Raw genomic sequence first — 15,335 nt, 5'->3', positions numbered from 1 at the left:
GTCCTGACCAGCTTCCAAAACTTCTTGAGGTACTATGTTAACCAATAGGTAAGTGTCCTTTCAAATCTAACCTTGCAAAATCCTATCGAGGAGTAGGTCTCCTACTAGATGTATACCTTCCTTCTTGAGATGTCGGTACGTCCCAAAAACCTTTGGGTTGGTCTATGTTGATGATTGGGGGAGAGTCTCCTGTCTTCTTCTGTACTACTATTACGTGGACTTCGGTCTGATCGGGACATAGATATCCCTGCAGTGACACCGAGCTCCCTGTTGAGGACTATCTTGTTCGTTCCTAGATGACCTGGGCATTCCATCCTGAGCTTGTTTCGTACTTCTTTTCCCCTAAGCCGGAGGTTGGCAAGGTGTGCCCGGTGCTCCGGCAAACCCCTTTCGGATGATCCTGGGTGTCTGGTGGTACGCGAGTCAACCAAGGTTGTCCAGTGTGTCAAAGGAAACTTTTCTTGCTAGGCGGGTTCTGTCGCTTTTCCTCTTCCGATGGAGGCTCTCCATTCTCTTATGATCTCCAGAGAAGGGGGGGAAATGGATTCCTCGTCCCCTGATGATGGAGTCTGAGATGTTCCATGTGCAGGACGTTCTGAGCGACGGTTCCGCTAAGTCGGGGCGTTCTCTTTCCCTTTTTGGGGAAGCCGCGTTGAGCCCTTCCAATGGTGTTTAGGTGGTAAGGTGCCCGACTTGTTAGTCAGCCTCTTGGAGAGGACTTCTTCCCCCGGAGTTGCCCTGGCTGCTTTAATCTTCACCTGGAAATCGGTAGGTAAATTGAGGGAAATCCAATCTGTTGGTTCATACCCTTTCGGTCTGTGGAGTCATGGGCGTACAACAGTACGCTTATGGTCACTCAGCGTGCCTCTGTGTATAACCGGGGTCACCCACTACTTCGATTAATCGGTACCGCTTTCGCAGTATCTAGGTAGTGGCCTGAGAATGAGGACACCCTCCGTAGGGCCGGGACGTACCCGGGTATGGGAGGCGTGAAAGCCTCCCTATGTATAATCTAATGGTTCATCCTTATATGTCCTAGAATTGTGGAGTTTGGCGGTATAGTGAGTTCTCTTTCTCGGTTAAGGGAAAGTCGTACGGATCCTCCAATGGAAACATAGAGGTGTCGGAACACATGCCTGTAGTGTACCCTGGTCTGTGCATACAATGCCAGAACATACTCTGAAGGTAGAAGCCCTAGACGAGGGCGCGGGGGATCACCCCTTCGTACCTATGCCACTAGCACCGGAGTAAGACTAGCCTAGAGTCACCCAGCGTAGGGGTCACCCCTGTATGTATGTCTCTTATGGTCTGTTGGGACCCTCTTCCGGTCTCTGGGGTACCTAAACAGGTGTCCGGTACGGTAATACATTTATTGCCACTAGTGGATCTCCACGTACAACTGGGGTTCCCCCAGAATTGTTTCCATCAGTACCACTTAGAGATTTCCTGCGAGTGGTCTGAGGAGGGGGTCGCCCTCAATAAGACCGGGATGAACGGTCAGAAATGCCGGGACGTAAGCCCGTGTATGGGGAGATATTGTAGTCTCCAAATTATCCAAGGGGTCGCCCTTATTGGATATAGTACTGTGGAGCTTTGGCAGCGCCGTGAGCTCTCCTTCTTGGTGCTGTCGACCTACATGTATCCATTGTGTTCCGGTCTGGCATACCGTAACAGATCGTACTCCGTGGTTATCAGCCCGTCCTAGGGCGTGTGGATTAGACCCCAATATCTATATGTCCTTAGCCATTCCGGGTCTTGGCTGAGTTCTCCGACTTTTTGAGGTATGTCTTGCCAGTCCTCCTCCTCCTAGGGCGAGTCCTCTGCCCTCCATTCGTCTATGATTTCTAATGACGGTGGGGATTATGGTTCCTCATCCTCTGATGAGGGTCTTGTGGAGGGGAGCGGTCCATGCCTTGGACTGGCGGTTACGCTTCCTCAGTATATTCCCTTCACCTCTTGGAAGAGTTGTGTTGGAGCCCATCCATTGGTGTTTGGACGCCCCTGTCTCCTGCCTAAGTTGTGTAGGTTCCTTATCCTCTGTTCTTGATGGAGGCGTGGTGTCCACCATCTCCGGCGGTATCTGCGTCATCCTTTTGACTAAAGCCTTTTTCCCGAAGCCGACCCCGCGGCAGTGATCATGGCCTGGAAATCCACCGTTGATGATGGAGGAGTGTCTGACACCATGGTAGCATAATTTTCTCCCTTCTGTGGGGAGACAGTTTATACGTCAGTGCGTATGTAACTACACAGTGGCTTCCACGTACAACTGGGGGACACCCAGGTACCATGTACTCAGTACCACTAGGAATTTGACGAGTGGTCTGTAGAGGGGTCACCCTCCTATTGACCAGGGTGAACGGTCATTAATGTTGTGATGGAGCTCGGTAATGGTCGGGACGGAGCCCGGTAATGGTCGGGACGGAGCCCGGTAATGGTCGGGACGGAGCCCGGTAATGGTCGGGACGGAGCCCGGTAATGGTCGGGACGTAAGCCCGGTAATGGGAAGTATCGAAGACCTCAGTACTCTTTGTAAGGAGTCATCCTTGTGTATGTAATTTTGTGGAATTTTTGCCACTGTGGATTTGCGTACTTCGTCATAAGCCCCTCATTGGGCGTGGTGGTCACCCTTTGTAAACAAGTTTGTAATGGTTTCTGGATAGTTCTTCAGTGTTTTCACCCGTGTGGATCAATCCTCATTGCCTTCTGTGAGTGATCGTCCAATTGGGCAGTGCAGCCTGAGCCTGATGGGAGTTGTTCTTGATTCGGTGTAGTACAATCCCAATGGTAAGTTACCTGCAGTGGCCCCTGAGCACAGATTTGCAGGGGTTAACTGCAGTGAGAAGTGTGCTTAGCCTGATGGGAGTTGTTCCTGGTTTGGTGCAATACAATCCCAATGATAAGTTACCCGCAGTGGCCCTTTAGCACAGAGTTGCGGGGGTTAACTGCAGTGAGAAGTTTGCTTGGCCTGATGGGAGTTGTTCCTGGTTTGGTGCAATACAATCCCAATGATACGTTACCCGCAGTGGCCCTTTAGCACAGAGTTTTGGGGGTTAACTGCAGTGATAAGTGTGCTCAGCCTGATGTGCAATACAATTTGAAGGTAAGTTAACTGCAGTGGCCCTTAGCCCAGAGTTGCAGGGGTTAACTGCAGTGAGAAGTGTGTTTAGTTTTACACATATATATTATGTGGCAAAAAAACTTTTATTTCCAACAGCATCCAAAATTTTAACACTTTACCTTTAAAAAACCTAGTGCCAGTTCGTGGGAATCACGAACTGGCGAAATTAAGATGGCCGCCGAGGATCTCGCGGTATCGCGAGATCCAAGATGGCCGCCGTTCGCGCGCAAATTTTGCCGCTCGGTCCGCGATCGCGGCCCGACGGTACCGGTCGGCACCCCTCGTGCCCCCCCATCCACCCCCCAGCATCCTGGACCCTAATCAAGCCGGTTGGACCCGCGCGATCGCGGTAAAATGCTGCGAATCGCGAGGGTCCTCAGGCAAGCAGCCTGACATAACAGAGCCCTGAAGGGGAAACCCCAGGGTAGTGTGGATGAAAAAAAACGGACCGTCCAGGGATAAGGGGATTGAGGGGAAGCAGGGATAATAGAGGGACAGGTTAAAGCCCCAGACAGGGGGTTAAAGACACAGTGTACAGTAGAAATTTAAAGGTATAAATACAAGTTAGAATTGCACTATAAACAGAAAGCATTTGAGAGCATAATACTCTGACCTGTGCCTTGGCTGGAAGCAGCAAAGAAAGAGAAATCATGTGACTGTCAGGGCTTTATATATGGAGGTGATGCTGGTTACTGATTGGTTTAAAGTTTTCTGATTGACTTGTGCTGCTGGAGGCATAAAGTAAAGAAAGTAATGCAAAATACGAAGCCTCCTGTCATGTGATAAAATTAAATTCCAGATTGCATGTATATTGTAGACAAGCTTTTGTGAAGTTATACGGTTGTATGAGAGTTATTTCTTAATTTTAGCCTCTTAGCCCGGCTTCCAGTGGCACCATCCGATTAAGTGACACTATCTGTGTTACCATACAAACCGCGTCAAACTTGACGCAATGTCTATGCTATCTTAGCATGTACCCCAGCAGAAACACCAATTTAAAAATGTAACTTCCTAACTGAATCAAAACAGGACTAAAAATCCCCCAAAGTTTCAGCCACATGCCTTTATCACAGGATAGGTGTAAAGGCATTTGGCCAAAATGTTTACCTTTTCTTTTTGCTCCTTTGGTTTTGTCTCCTGATCTATTGGTGGTTTTCTCCTTTGGGGATTGCTCCTTTGGTAATTTTGTCTCATCCTGATCTATTGGTGTTTTTTTCCTCTGGTGATTGCTCCTTTGGTGGTTTTGTCTCCTCCTGATCTATTGGTGGTTTTCTCCTTTGGTGATTGCTCCTTTAGTGGTTTTGTCTCATCCTGATCTATTGGTGTTTTTTTCCTTTGGTGATTGCTCCTTTGGTGGTTTTGTCTCATCCTGATCTATTGGTGGTTTTTTCCTTTGGTGATTGCTCCTTTGGTGGTTTTGTCTCATCCTGATCTATTGGTGTTTTTTTCCTTTGGTGATTGCTCCTTTGGTGGTTTTGTCTCATCCTGATCTATTGGTGTTTTTTCCTTTGGTGATTGCTCCTTTGGTTTTGTCTCCTGATCTATTGGTGGTTTTCTCCTTTGGTGATTGCTCCTTTGGTAATTTTGTCTCATCCTGATCTATTGGTGTTTTTTTCCTTTGGTGATTGCTCCTTTGGTGGTTTTGTCTCATCCTGATCTATTGGTGTTTTTTTTCCTTTGGTGATTGCTCCTTTGGTAATTTTGTCTCATCCTGATCTATTGGTGTTTTTTTCCTTTGGTGATTGCTCCTTTGGTAATTTTGTCTCATCCTGATCTATTGGTGGTTTTCTCCTTTGGTGATTGCTCCTTTGGTAATTTTGTCTCATCCTGATCTATTGGTGTTTTTTTCCTTTGGTGATTGCTCCTTTGGTGGTTTTGTCTCATCCTGATCTATTGGTGTTTTTTTCCTTTGGTGATTGCTCCTTTGGTGGTTTTGTCTCATCCTGATCTATTGGTGTTTTTTTCCTTTGGTGATTGCTCCTTTGGTAATTTTGTCTCATCCTGATCTATTGGTGTTTTTTTCCTTTGGTGATTGCTCCTTTGGTGGTTTTGTCTCATCCTGATCTATTGGTGGTTTTTTCCTTTGGTGATTGCTCCTTTGGTAATTTTGTCTCATCCTGATCTATTGGTGGTTTTTTCCTTTGGTGATTGCTCCGTTGGTAATTTTGTCTCATCCTGATCTATTGATCCAAGTATGTGCATTCCCTCAGCATTCGCATTGTTTGTATTATTGATTGTATTAGGACCAGGTGATTATCTGTATGATGAGTTATCTATATTATTTTTACAAATTATAATTAATTTATTTTTTGTGGGATTTTATAATGATTTAAAAATTGAGATTAGCAATTTTTTTACTTTGTGATGTTCTCCTACGTAAGCAGTACAATATTCACAATTTAGGATTCTTGTGATGTTCTTGAAGTGTACCCTCCTTAACTATTATTCTAATCCTAAAGAGAACCCCGACTCTAACCCTACTTGTATACTAACCATATCCTAATACTAGCCCTAACCATGGCCATACAGCTTGCCTTTTGGAATCCGTTCTTAAACAAATACAATACTTACTGGAATTGTTCCATTCTCCGGTATACACTATTATATATTCTGAGCACTTACTGGAAGGAGAAATGAAATGTTTGGATCAATGTACATCCGTTCCATTAAAATGTTTAATTCCTCCATTCTAGGAATAATATTATCGGGTGATATTAACCCACTGATCATACAGCAGAGAAGGATGGAACTGCAAGAGAAAAGAAGAACGCACAGGTCAGCTCTCAGGCAAATGGGAATTAATTTGTCTTTAATTGTTATTAAAAATAACCAGATTTGCCCCGGGAACCGATCCTTTTTGCCCCTACATCTCGCCCAGCAGTGTTTGCTCCACTAATATACTTTTATACGATACCATTAAGTTGTCATGGAGTAACACTTCAGGGTTAAACACTCAGTAGTGAAAGCCTGATTCCGCCCCCCTCTGACACAGCTCTGACAGTATTTAGGGAGACTGTGTCAGGATCGGGACAGGGATCCAACACGCAGAGTACAAAGAGTGGAAAGGTACGTATACCGGGCCTTAGAATGGCCGGACTAACGTACCGAGAGTAATAGAGAATAGTCAGAGACAAGCCGAGGTCGAGGGAACGAGAAGACAGATAAGCGAGAGACAAGCCGGGTCAAGGGAGAACAGAGAATCAGGGAAGTACAACAAGCCGAGTCAAAACCAAATAGAGCAAACTAGAATACCAGAGCACTGAGTGACTAGACAAGCTAGAACCACGACAGGGCAATGAGCTGAAGAGAGAAGTAAGCTTAAATACCCTGGCTCCGGATGGTAAGCACGCCTCTGACAAGTGCCGATTGGATATCGGACACTTGAGTGACAGGTCGCTCGTGATAGCGTCATGACGTCACGTATTGAGCGTCCTGCTAGAAAAGGACGTGGATTCCTCGCGGCCGGTGTTTAAGTAGCTGGATGAACCGCGAGGAACGGAGGAAACAGCTCGCCTGGACGGATAAACCACCAAGTCTCTACCTCCCTTAGAGGTAGAGGCCTCAGGTACCCTGACAGTACCCCCCCTCTCAGATACGCCCACCGGGCGGAAGGAACCGGGGCGAGATGGGAAGCGGAGGTGAAATGCTCTGCGAAGGCGAGAGGCATGAACGTCCTCCTGAGGTACCCAACTCCTCTCCTCAGGACCATATCCCCTCCAGTTGACCAGATATTGCAATTTTCCCCTTGAAATTCTGGAATCAACGATGGAGCTGACCTCGTACTCTTCCCGACCCTCCACCTGAACAGGACGAGGCGAGGAGACCTTAGAGGAGAATTTGTTGCAAATAAGAGGTTTCAACAAGGAGACATGAAAAGAGTTAGGAATGCGTAAGGCAGGTGGCAGAGCAAGGCGATACGCAACCGGATTGATACGAGTGAGAACCCTGTAAGGACCTATGTAGCGAGGAGCAAATTTCATAGATGGAACTTTTAGTCGAATGTTCTTAGTACTTAACCATACCCTATCCCCAGGAACAAAAACAGGAGCCGCTCTTCTATGCTTGTCGGCGTGTTTCTTGAACAACGAGGAACTATGTAACAGAATTTGCCGAGTCTGATCCCATAATTTCTTCAGGTTGGCGACATGATCATCAACCGACGGTATCCCCTGAGAAGAGGAAACCGAAGGAAAAATCGAAGGATGAAAGCCATAGTTCATGAAGAAAGGGCTGGAGCGAGTTGAATCGCAAACAAGGTTATTGTGTGCGAACTCCGCCCAAGGAATCAGACCGACCCAATCGTCCTGGTGTTCGGAAACAAAGCAACGCAGATACTGTTCGATCTTTTGATTGGTACGTTCAGCAGCTCCGTTAGACTGAGGGTGATAGGCCGAGGAGAAGTTCAATTTGATGCCCATTTGAGAACAAAAGGATCTCCAGAAACGTGAGACAAATTGAGAGCCTCTATCAGAGACAATCTCCGAAGGAATCCCATGTAGGCGAAAAACCTCTCTTGCAAAAATCTCCGCCAATTCAGGAGAAGTCGGAAGTTTAGGTAATGGCACGAAATGGGCCATCTTAGTAAATCTATCCACCACCGTGAGAATAACAGTCTGTCTCTTGGAAGCAGGCAAATCAACGATAAAGTCTATGGACAAACAGGACCAAGGTTTCTCAGGAATGTCCAAGGGGTGTAACAGGCCACATGGAGATGCATGAGGTAGTTTAGTCTTGGCACAAGTTTCACAAGCAGCGACGAACTCCTCAATATCCTTACGAAGTGAAGGCCACCAGAAATCCTTGGATATCAGAGAGTACGTCTTGCGAATACCAGGATGACCAGCTATTTTACTTTCATGAAAACATTGTAAGAGCTCCAGTTGAAGTTCAGGAGGAACAAAGTTTCTTCCCTCAGGAGTGTTTCCGGGAGCTAGATGTTGTGACTTCAAGATCTGGTCAAGTAGCGGGGAATGAATTTTGAGACTGGTATTAGCAATAATATTGCATTTGGGTACAATGGAAGACAAAAGTGGTTCAACTGAAGCAGAGGGTTCATATTGGCGAGATAGCGCATCAGCTTTAGAATTCTTTGACCCAGGTCTGTAAGTCAGAACGTAATTGAAATGGGTAAGAAACAACGACCAACGAGCCTGCCTGGAGGACAGACGCTTGGCCTCTCCGATATAAGACAAGTTTTTGTGGTCTGTCAGGATGGTAACAGGATGTAATGTACCTTCCAATAAATGTCTCCATTCTTTCAAAGCCTTGATAACCGCTAGTAATTCTCTGTCACCAATGTCATACCTGCTTTCAGTACCGGTCAATTTTTTAGAGAAAAATCCACATGGATGTAATGGTTTATCAACACCCAACCTTTGAGATAGAACAGCACCTAAACCAGTCTCTGATGCGTCTACCTCGAGCAAAAATGGCAGAGAAGTGTCAGGGTGAACTAAAATTGGAGCGGAAGCGAAAAGCTCCTTGAGAGTCTTGAACGCAAGGAGAGCTTCAGTAGTCCAATTCTTAGTGTCAGCCCCCTGTTTGGTCATGTTAGTGATAGGTGCAATAATGGAAGAATAGCCCTTAATAAAGCGCCTATAATAATTGGAAAAACCAATAAATCTCTGTATGGCTTTAAGACCTGTGGGTAAAGGCCACTCTAGAATGGATTGGAGCTTATCCGGATCCATCTTAAATCCCTCCCCAGAGATCACATAGCCGAGAAAGGTTACCTGGGTTTGATCAAAGCTACATTTCTCCAACTTGCAGTACAAGCCATGCTGGAGAAGCTTGTGCAAAACCCTCCTGACTTGTTTGTGATGAATCTCAATGTCACTAGAATGAATGAGTATATCATCTAGGTATACAATGACGCACTCTTGCTGAAATTCCCTAAGAACCTCATTAATCAGATCTTGGAATACTGCTGGTGCATTGCATAACCCAAAAGGCATGACGGTATATTCATAGTGGCCATATCGAGTATTGAATGCCGTCATCCACTCATGTCCCTGCTGGATTCTCACCAAGTTATATGCCCCTCTGAGGTCTAACTTGGTGAAAATTGTAGAGCCCTTCAAACGATCGAAGAGTTCGGTGATCAAGGGAATCGGGTAGGCATTTTTAATGGTTATCTTATTCAAGCCTCGATAATCAATACAAGGCCTCAAAGAACCATCTTTCTTTGTAACAAAAAAAAATCCAGCCCCAGCAGGGGAGGAGGACCTCCTGATGAATCCCTTGTCTAAATTCTCGTGAATATACTCCTCTAGAACTGAGTTCTCTTTAGTAGATAATGGGTATACATGACCTCTGGGAGGCATGGTACCAGGGAGTAGGTTAATTTTGCAATCAAAGGACCTGTGTGGGGGTAAGGTATCGGCTTTCTTTTTGTCAAATACTGCCTTTAAATCTAGATACTGAGGCGGAATTTGTGTCTCTGTAGGATTGTCAGAGGTAGTCGATGTGTTAGTTAATCCGAGAGGTAAGACCTTCCGCAAGCATTTTTCTTGACAATTCTTTCCCCACGAAACTATCTCCCCAGACTCCCAATTAATAATAGGGTTGTGTCTCCTCAACCAGGAGTACCCCAGGACTATGGGAATAGACGGAGAAGAAATGAGCATTAAGGATATATCCTCTTTATGTAGGATGCCAACAGTTAAGTTAATCGGTATGGTCTCATGGAAAATAACAGGCTCAAGTAACGGTCTACCATCGATGGCCTCAACAGCCAGTGGTGTCTCTTTTAACTGGGATGGGATAGCATGCTTGGCAACAAAACCCTGATCTATAAAGCTCTCAGCAGCTCCAGAATCGATTAGTGCCATAGTCTTTACTACTCCCTTCTCCCACCTCAAAGAAACGGGTAACAGAAGCCTGAACTCTTTGTAGTTGTGAATAGAGGACAAAGTAGAAACACCCAAGGCCTGTCCTCTAGAGAAACTTAGGTGCGAGCGTTTCCCGAACGATTAGGACAATTTAGGCGTAAATGTCCTCTGACTCCACAATACATACATAAACCCTCCCTTCTTCTGTACTGTCTCTCTCTCTCTGTGAGATGAGTACTGCCTATCTGCATAGGTTCAGAAATACGTAAGTCCTCGAACTCAGAATTTTGAAAGGTAGGCGCTAGTTTAAAGGAGGGTCTACGGGTCCTATCTCGAGTGTTCTGCCTCTCTCTTAAGCGTTCATCAATGCGAGATATAAAAGAAATTAAATCCTCCAAATTCTCAGGGAGTTCTCTAGTAGCGACCTCGTCAAGAATTACATCTGATAACCCATTCAGAAACACATCTATATAAGCCTGTTCGTTCCACTTAACTTCTGCCGCCAAGGACCTGAACTCTAGTGCATAATCCACAAGTGTTCGATTGTCCTGTCTAAGGCGCAACAGTAATCTAGCTGCATTGACCTTTCTACCAGGAGGGTCAAAAGTTCTTCTAAACGCAGCTACAAAGGCATTATAATTATAGACTAGTGGATTATCATTCTCCCATAAAGGATTGGCCCATCTCAGAGCTTTCTCAATGAGTAAAGTAATAACAAATCCAACCTTCGCTCTATCTGTAGGATAAGAGCGGGGTTGTAATTCGAAATGGATGCTAATCTGGTTCAGAAAACCACGGCACTTCTCCGGTGACCCGCCATAACGTACTGGTGGGGTAATACGGGAAGAAGCACCTACAGTGGCTACCTCTAGACCTGAGACTGCAGGAGAAATAGAAGGAGTACGTGTCTCCTCAGGTGGGTTACTAGCACGAGACAAAAGTGCCTGTAGTGCTAAAGCCATCTGATCCATCCTATGTTCCATGGCGTCAAACCTGGGATCAGAAGAACCAAGCTGACTGTTTGTACCTGCAGGATCCATTGGCCCTGTCGTAATGTCAGGATCGGGACAGGGATCCAACACGCAGAGTACAAAGAGTGGAAAGGTACGTATACCGGGCCTTAGAATGGCCGGACTAACGTACCGAGAGTAATAGAGAATAGTCAGAGACAAGCCGAGGTCGAGGGAACGAGAAGACAGATAAGCGAGAGACAAGCCGGGTCAAGGGAGAACAGAGAATCAGGGAAGTACAACAAGCCGAGTCAAAACCAAATAGAGCAAACTAGAATACCAGAGCACTGAGTGACTAGACAAGCTAGAACCACGACAGGGCAATGAGCTGAAGAGAGAAGTAAGCTTAAATACCCTGGCTCCGGATGGTAAGCACGCCTCTGACAAGTGCCGATTGGATATCGGACACTTGAGTGACAGGTCGCTCGTGATAGCGTCATGACGTCACGTATTGAGCGTCCTGCTAGAAAAGGACGTGGATTCCTCGCGGCCGGTGTTTAAGTAGCTGGATGAACCGCGAGGAACGGAGGAAACAGCTCGCCTGGACGGATAAACCACCAAGTCTCTACCTCCCTTAGAGGTAGAGGCCTCAGGTACCCTGACAGACTGGGCCAGAGGGAGGGTGCTTGGTGATTGATTGTTTGAGCTAACGTGTGAGCTGCCTCCTGGAGCTCCATAGGCTCAGCTACTGGGAAACTTCCACTAGACAAAGTCCTGCCAGCCTTTCAGCAAATGCAAGGATTGCTGCAAGCCATAAAGGATTACTGGAGAAAGGAAACTTTGCTACTTTACAAGTGGACAATATGTCTGGACTATTGGAGGACTACCCATATAAACCTTAAGTATATCTTTCAGCTAATTGATTACAAAATCATTTATTCTATGAACTGTTTCTTGCATTGCAAATACTTCCATTGCTACAAGTTACTAATCTCATGAAGGACAACTCCCATCATGCTTATTCACTATGAACTGTTCCTGCTTTGCAACTATTCTCAGCTAATTGATTGTTGTTCCTATTGAAGATTATTCTCATGAACTAATGTTACTTAATGCATCTCTGAAGAAATACTTAATACTGAACTTTGTGTTGTTGAATTACTTGCACTTCTTATTATTGGATTCTCCATTTCTTCACTATTGTAATTAGGGAGTTTACAAGCTGCAGTTGAGTTCCAACCCAAATCACCCCTAGTAGCGTAACATAAGTATAGCATATGATGTATGTGATGTCATGATGTATAATATTTGATGTATATGCTGCCATGATATATATATCAAGTTCAGCCTTCCTCACATTTGTTTTTTGCTGTTGATCCAAAAGAAAGATCCCCTCTGGGATTCCAGGAAATAGCAGGGCTATCGGATGTTCAGAGCCCTAGAAATTATTGTCTAAAGTCTGGGGCTCGAGGCTCTGTACATCCCCGAAATTGGTTCCAGGGAGCTGCTTGGTTTAGTCCGGTGAATTTAAACTTCGCGCCTAAACCAAGCAACAACTAGTCAAATCGCGCCAATCAGCGCTCGAGGAGGTGAGGAGTTTCACTGCTCAATCAGACTTAAGGGCACTCCTATTTTGATTGGTCGCCTGCGCCCTGCAGTTTGAAAGGGAGCGCAGTTTGAATTGGTCGTCTGCGCCCCGCGAAAGGGAGCTCCTTCTCCCATTGGTTGGCATGGACTTACAGACTTTGTAACCTGCCCCAGGTTCCCTGCTGGGGCTCACGCCTCTCCCCGGTGGCCACCTCCACTGAAGCAGACCCTGGGTGGAGCGCTCTTTGGGCAGTTACGAGCTTGGCCTTGCAGCTCCCAGGCAGGGGAGCAGTGATTATAGCACCTTTAGGTGGCACTTGCTGGGTTTTAGGGTTAATCCAACTCACAGCCCCAGGTACTCTCTCCGGTGGATACCCACACTCAGGCATCCGCTGGAGAGAGTGTTTTCCTGGGCAGCTACGAGCCTAGCCTCGTAGCTCCCAGGTAGGGGACAAGGGACGAGAGATTAAAGCTCCTTTCAGAGCGGTTAGGATGGTCCCTGACATAGGGCCTGAAGACAGTGTACGCAGGGCGATTCGGGAGACGAATGCTCCCCCTGGTGGGTGTTCGCCAATACGAACCGGCGGCCACCCAGGGGAAGCACGCACCGCTTGTTCCTCTGCGGTCTGTGGTTTTCACACCTCATTAGCAAGGAGTGAACATTCTAAGTAAACGTTCTACCTGAGGTGCCGGGGTGGCCCATCGCACCGGGTTCAGTGTGCCGGAGCGCCCCCGACCTTTCAAAAGGTGTATTGCATGATTTTATAGTCACAATTATAGAAAAAGTAATAGGAAAGACGGAAATTCACATTCTAGTAGGGCACAACCACACACAAACGAAACAAGGCAATTCACAGTTTAGCCAATCCTGCCACAGAGCTGTAGTTCTACAACATCTGGGGTTCCACTTTTTGGGCACCCCTGATGTATAATATATGATTGATGTATAATATATAAATGTATATGATGTCATGCCTTGTTAAGGGAGGTTAATAACCCTGCTAAGGGTAGAGCTTGCTGCAAAGCAACCATTTCAAATGCATTTTTTAAAAAAAAATTTAGTTTATAGATTTTCATCCATTATCTATATAACAAATTCAAAAATGTGTCACCTTCAACTTCAAATGCCCCTTTAATTATAATTTTAGCATTTTCATATGAAGAATGTTTTACATATCTCAGACCATCAAACCTCTATTTAATTTACAATCTGTACCTGATGTGCAATAAATTGTAACTTCCTTCATTCATTCCGGATATCCAAGATCCTTTATCCATTTTCCAATATTAAGGCTCCAGCACAGTTACATGAAGGCAACATTTCTCCATAGTAAATGGCTATAGGTGTTGGTTATCATTTTGAGTTAAACTAACACATTGTCCGGTTCTCCTCCCCAGGTGGAAGGTATACTACGAAGGACTCCCTCACTGTATCGATGAAAATGGTATTTTGTCTCTACCTTGTAATGACCAGTACTCCTTGACAAAAGACGTCAGCTTTCTTTTCATCAATACATGGATGTATGTATCCGCCGTGATATATTGTCATGATCCTAGGAAACGCTCGACAAAATGTGCAAATGATTTGCTTTTAAACAACGAAAATATTTACAAAGAACCCTACACGTATCTCAAAGCAGCCCCTGATGTAAAAGTAAAAAGCACTAGTATATCACTCACAATCTTGGTAAACATTTCTATATATGGTTGACACATTGCTCCCCTGGATTCTAATAACTGTGAAGTGCTGATAGACTAAGGATGTGTGCTGGACCATTTGTCTTTGATTTTTTTCTATTGCACAGGACTGTGGGTCATTGGAGTGAGTTGTAGAATTGTTTCTGCATGTTTATCACTTTATAGGTGGGACCAAGACATGGCTACATTACTTGGTGACTGTGAGTCAGAATGTAGCCTCATGTAGCCAAAGCGCAGCTAAGCGAAAAAAGGCCTTGACAGGGGTCAGGAGGCGGGCATAGGAGGAAGCAAGGAGGGAATGGAGTTATGGGTAAATAGGCTGGACTATTTAAATAGGCAGCCATCTTAAATGATTCACTTTTAATTTCCTACCTGACCGAGTTTGTGTACACTCCTGTGTCTGCGGATTTGGCTTGGTTGGTCTTCTGTTTTTCTCTCCATGCTGCGGGCTGATGGATGATATGGACAGGGCCAGATTAAGAGCCCAATGGGCCTGGTGCTGACAATTATGATGGGCCTAATTACAGAATCTTATCGACCAAAAACACTAAAACAGTCATACCTCCCAAGCGTCCTGTATCTGATGGAGATGGTGTTGGAGGGAAACTAAAAGGATGCAGCTATAACAAAACACATACTCTATGCTAATCTCTCTCTAATTTATGCTTTAATTTTTCAAGTAAATCCATCCCCCTAACAACAGTGTCCTGTTAAGTCAATGGGCAGGGTAAAAGGGTGGGCCACTGAGACGAATCACGTGACCAGAACTGCTAAAAGGGACGAACATGCCCAAAAAGGGGGCATGTCTGTCCAAAGAATTGAAAGGCCAGCCTGCCATCAGTGTCCCTATGTATCACAGTGTCAGTGTCCCCATGTCGCCCAGTCCCCTAGTCTCCCAATGTCTCAGTGTCCTAATTTCTCCCCGTGTCCCCATGTCTGTGTTTCCCATGTCATTAGGACATAGGAGACATAGGGACAGTGAGAGACCCGGGGACACTGAGACACTTGGGGACACTGGGAGACATGGGGATACTGAGACATATGGGTACACTAAGATACTAGAGACACTGAGCCATGGGAACACAGACACTGGGAGACTAGGGGACACTGAGGACACTGGCTGGGAGGCATGAGGACACTGGGAGACATCGG

The 15,335-nt window shown here is 45.7% G+C and overlaps 1 protein-coding gene across 1 annotated transcript in view; it reads left to right on the top strand.

Annotated features, from left to right (window-relative positions):
• The window catches only part of LOC134600390 (hydroperoxide isomerase ALOXE3-like), a 177,741-nt gene that overhangs the window by 14,895 nt on the left and 147,511 nt on the right, over window positions 1-15,335 (top strand). Inside the window, exons 4-5 of the mRNA XM_063445013.1 lie at window positions 5,812-5,893; window positions 13,884-14,019. Of these exons, the coding sequence (XP_063301083.1) occupies window positions 5,812-5,893; window positions 13,884-14,019 (218 nt within the window). The remainder of the gene's footprint in view (window positions 1-5,811; window positions 5,894-13,883; window positions 14,020-15,335) is intronic.

The sequence above is a fragment of the Pelobates fuscus genome, chromosome 1 (assembly GCF_036172605.1).
Source record: "Pelobates fuscus isolate aPelFus1 chromosome 1, aPelFus1.pri, whole genome shotgun sequence".
NCBI classification, from domain to species: Eukaryota; Metazoa; Chordata; class Amphibia; order Anura; family Pelobatidae; genus Pelobates; species Pelobates fuscus.
This window is presented reverse-complemented; position numbering and strand designations above follow the sequence as displayed.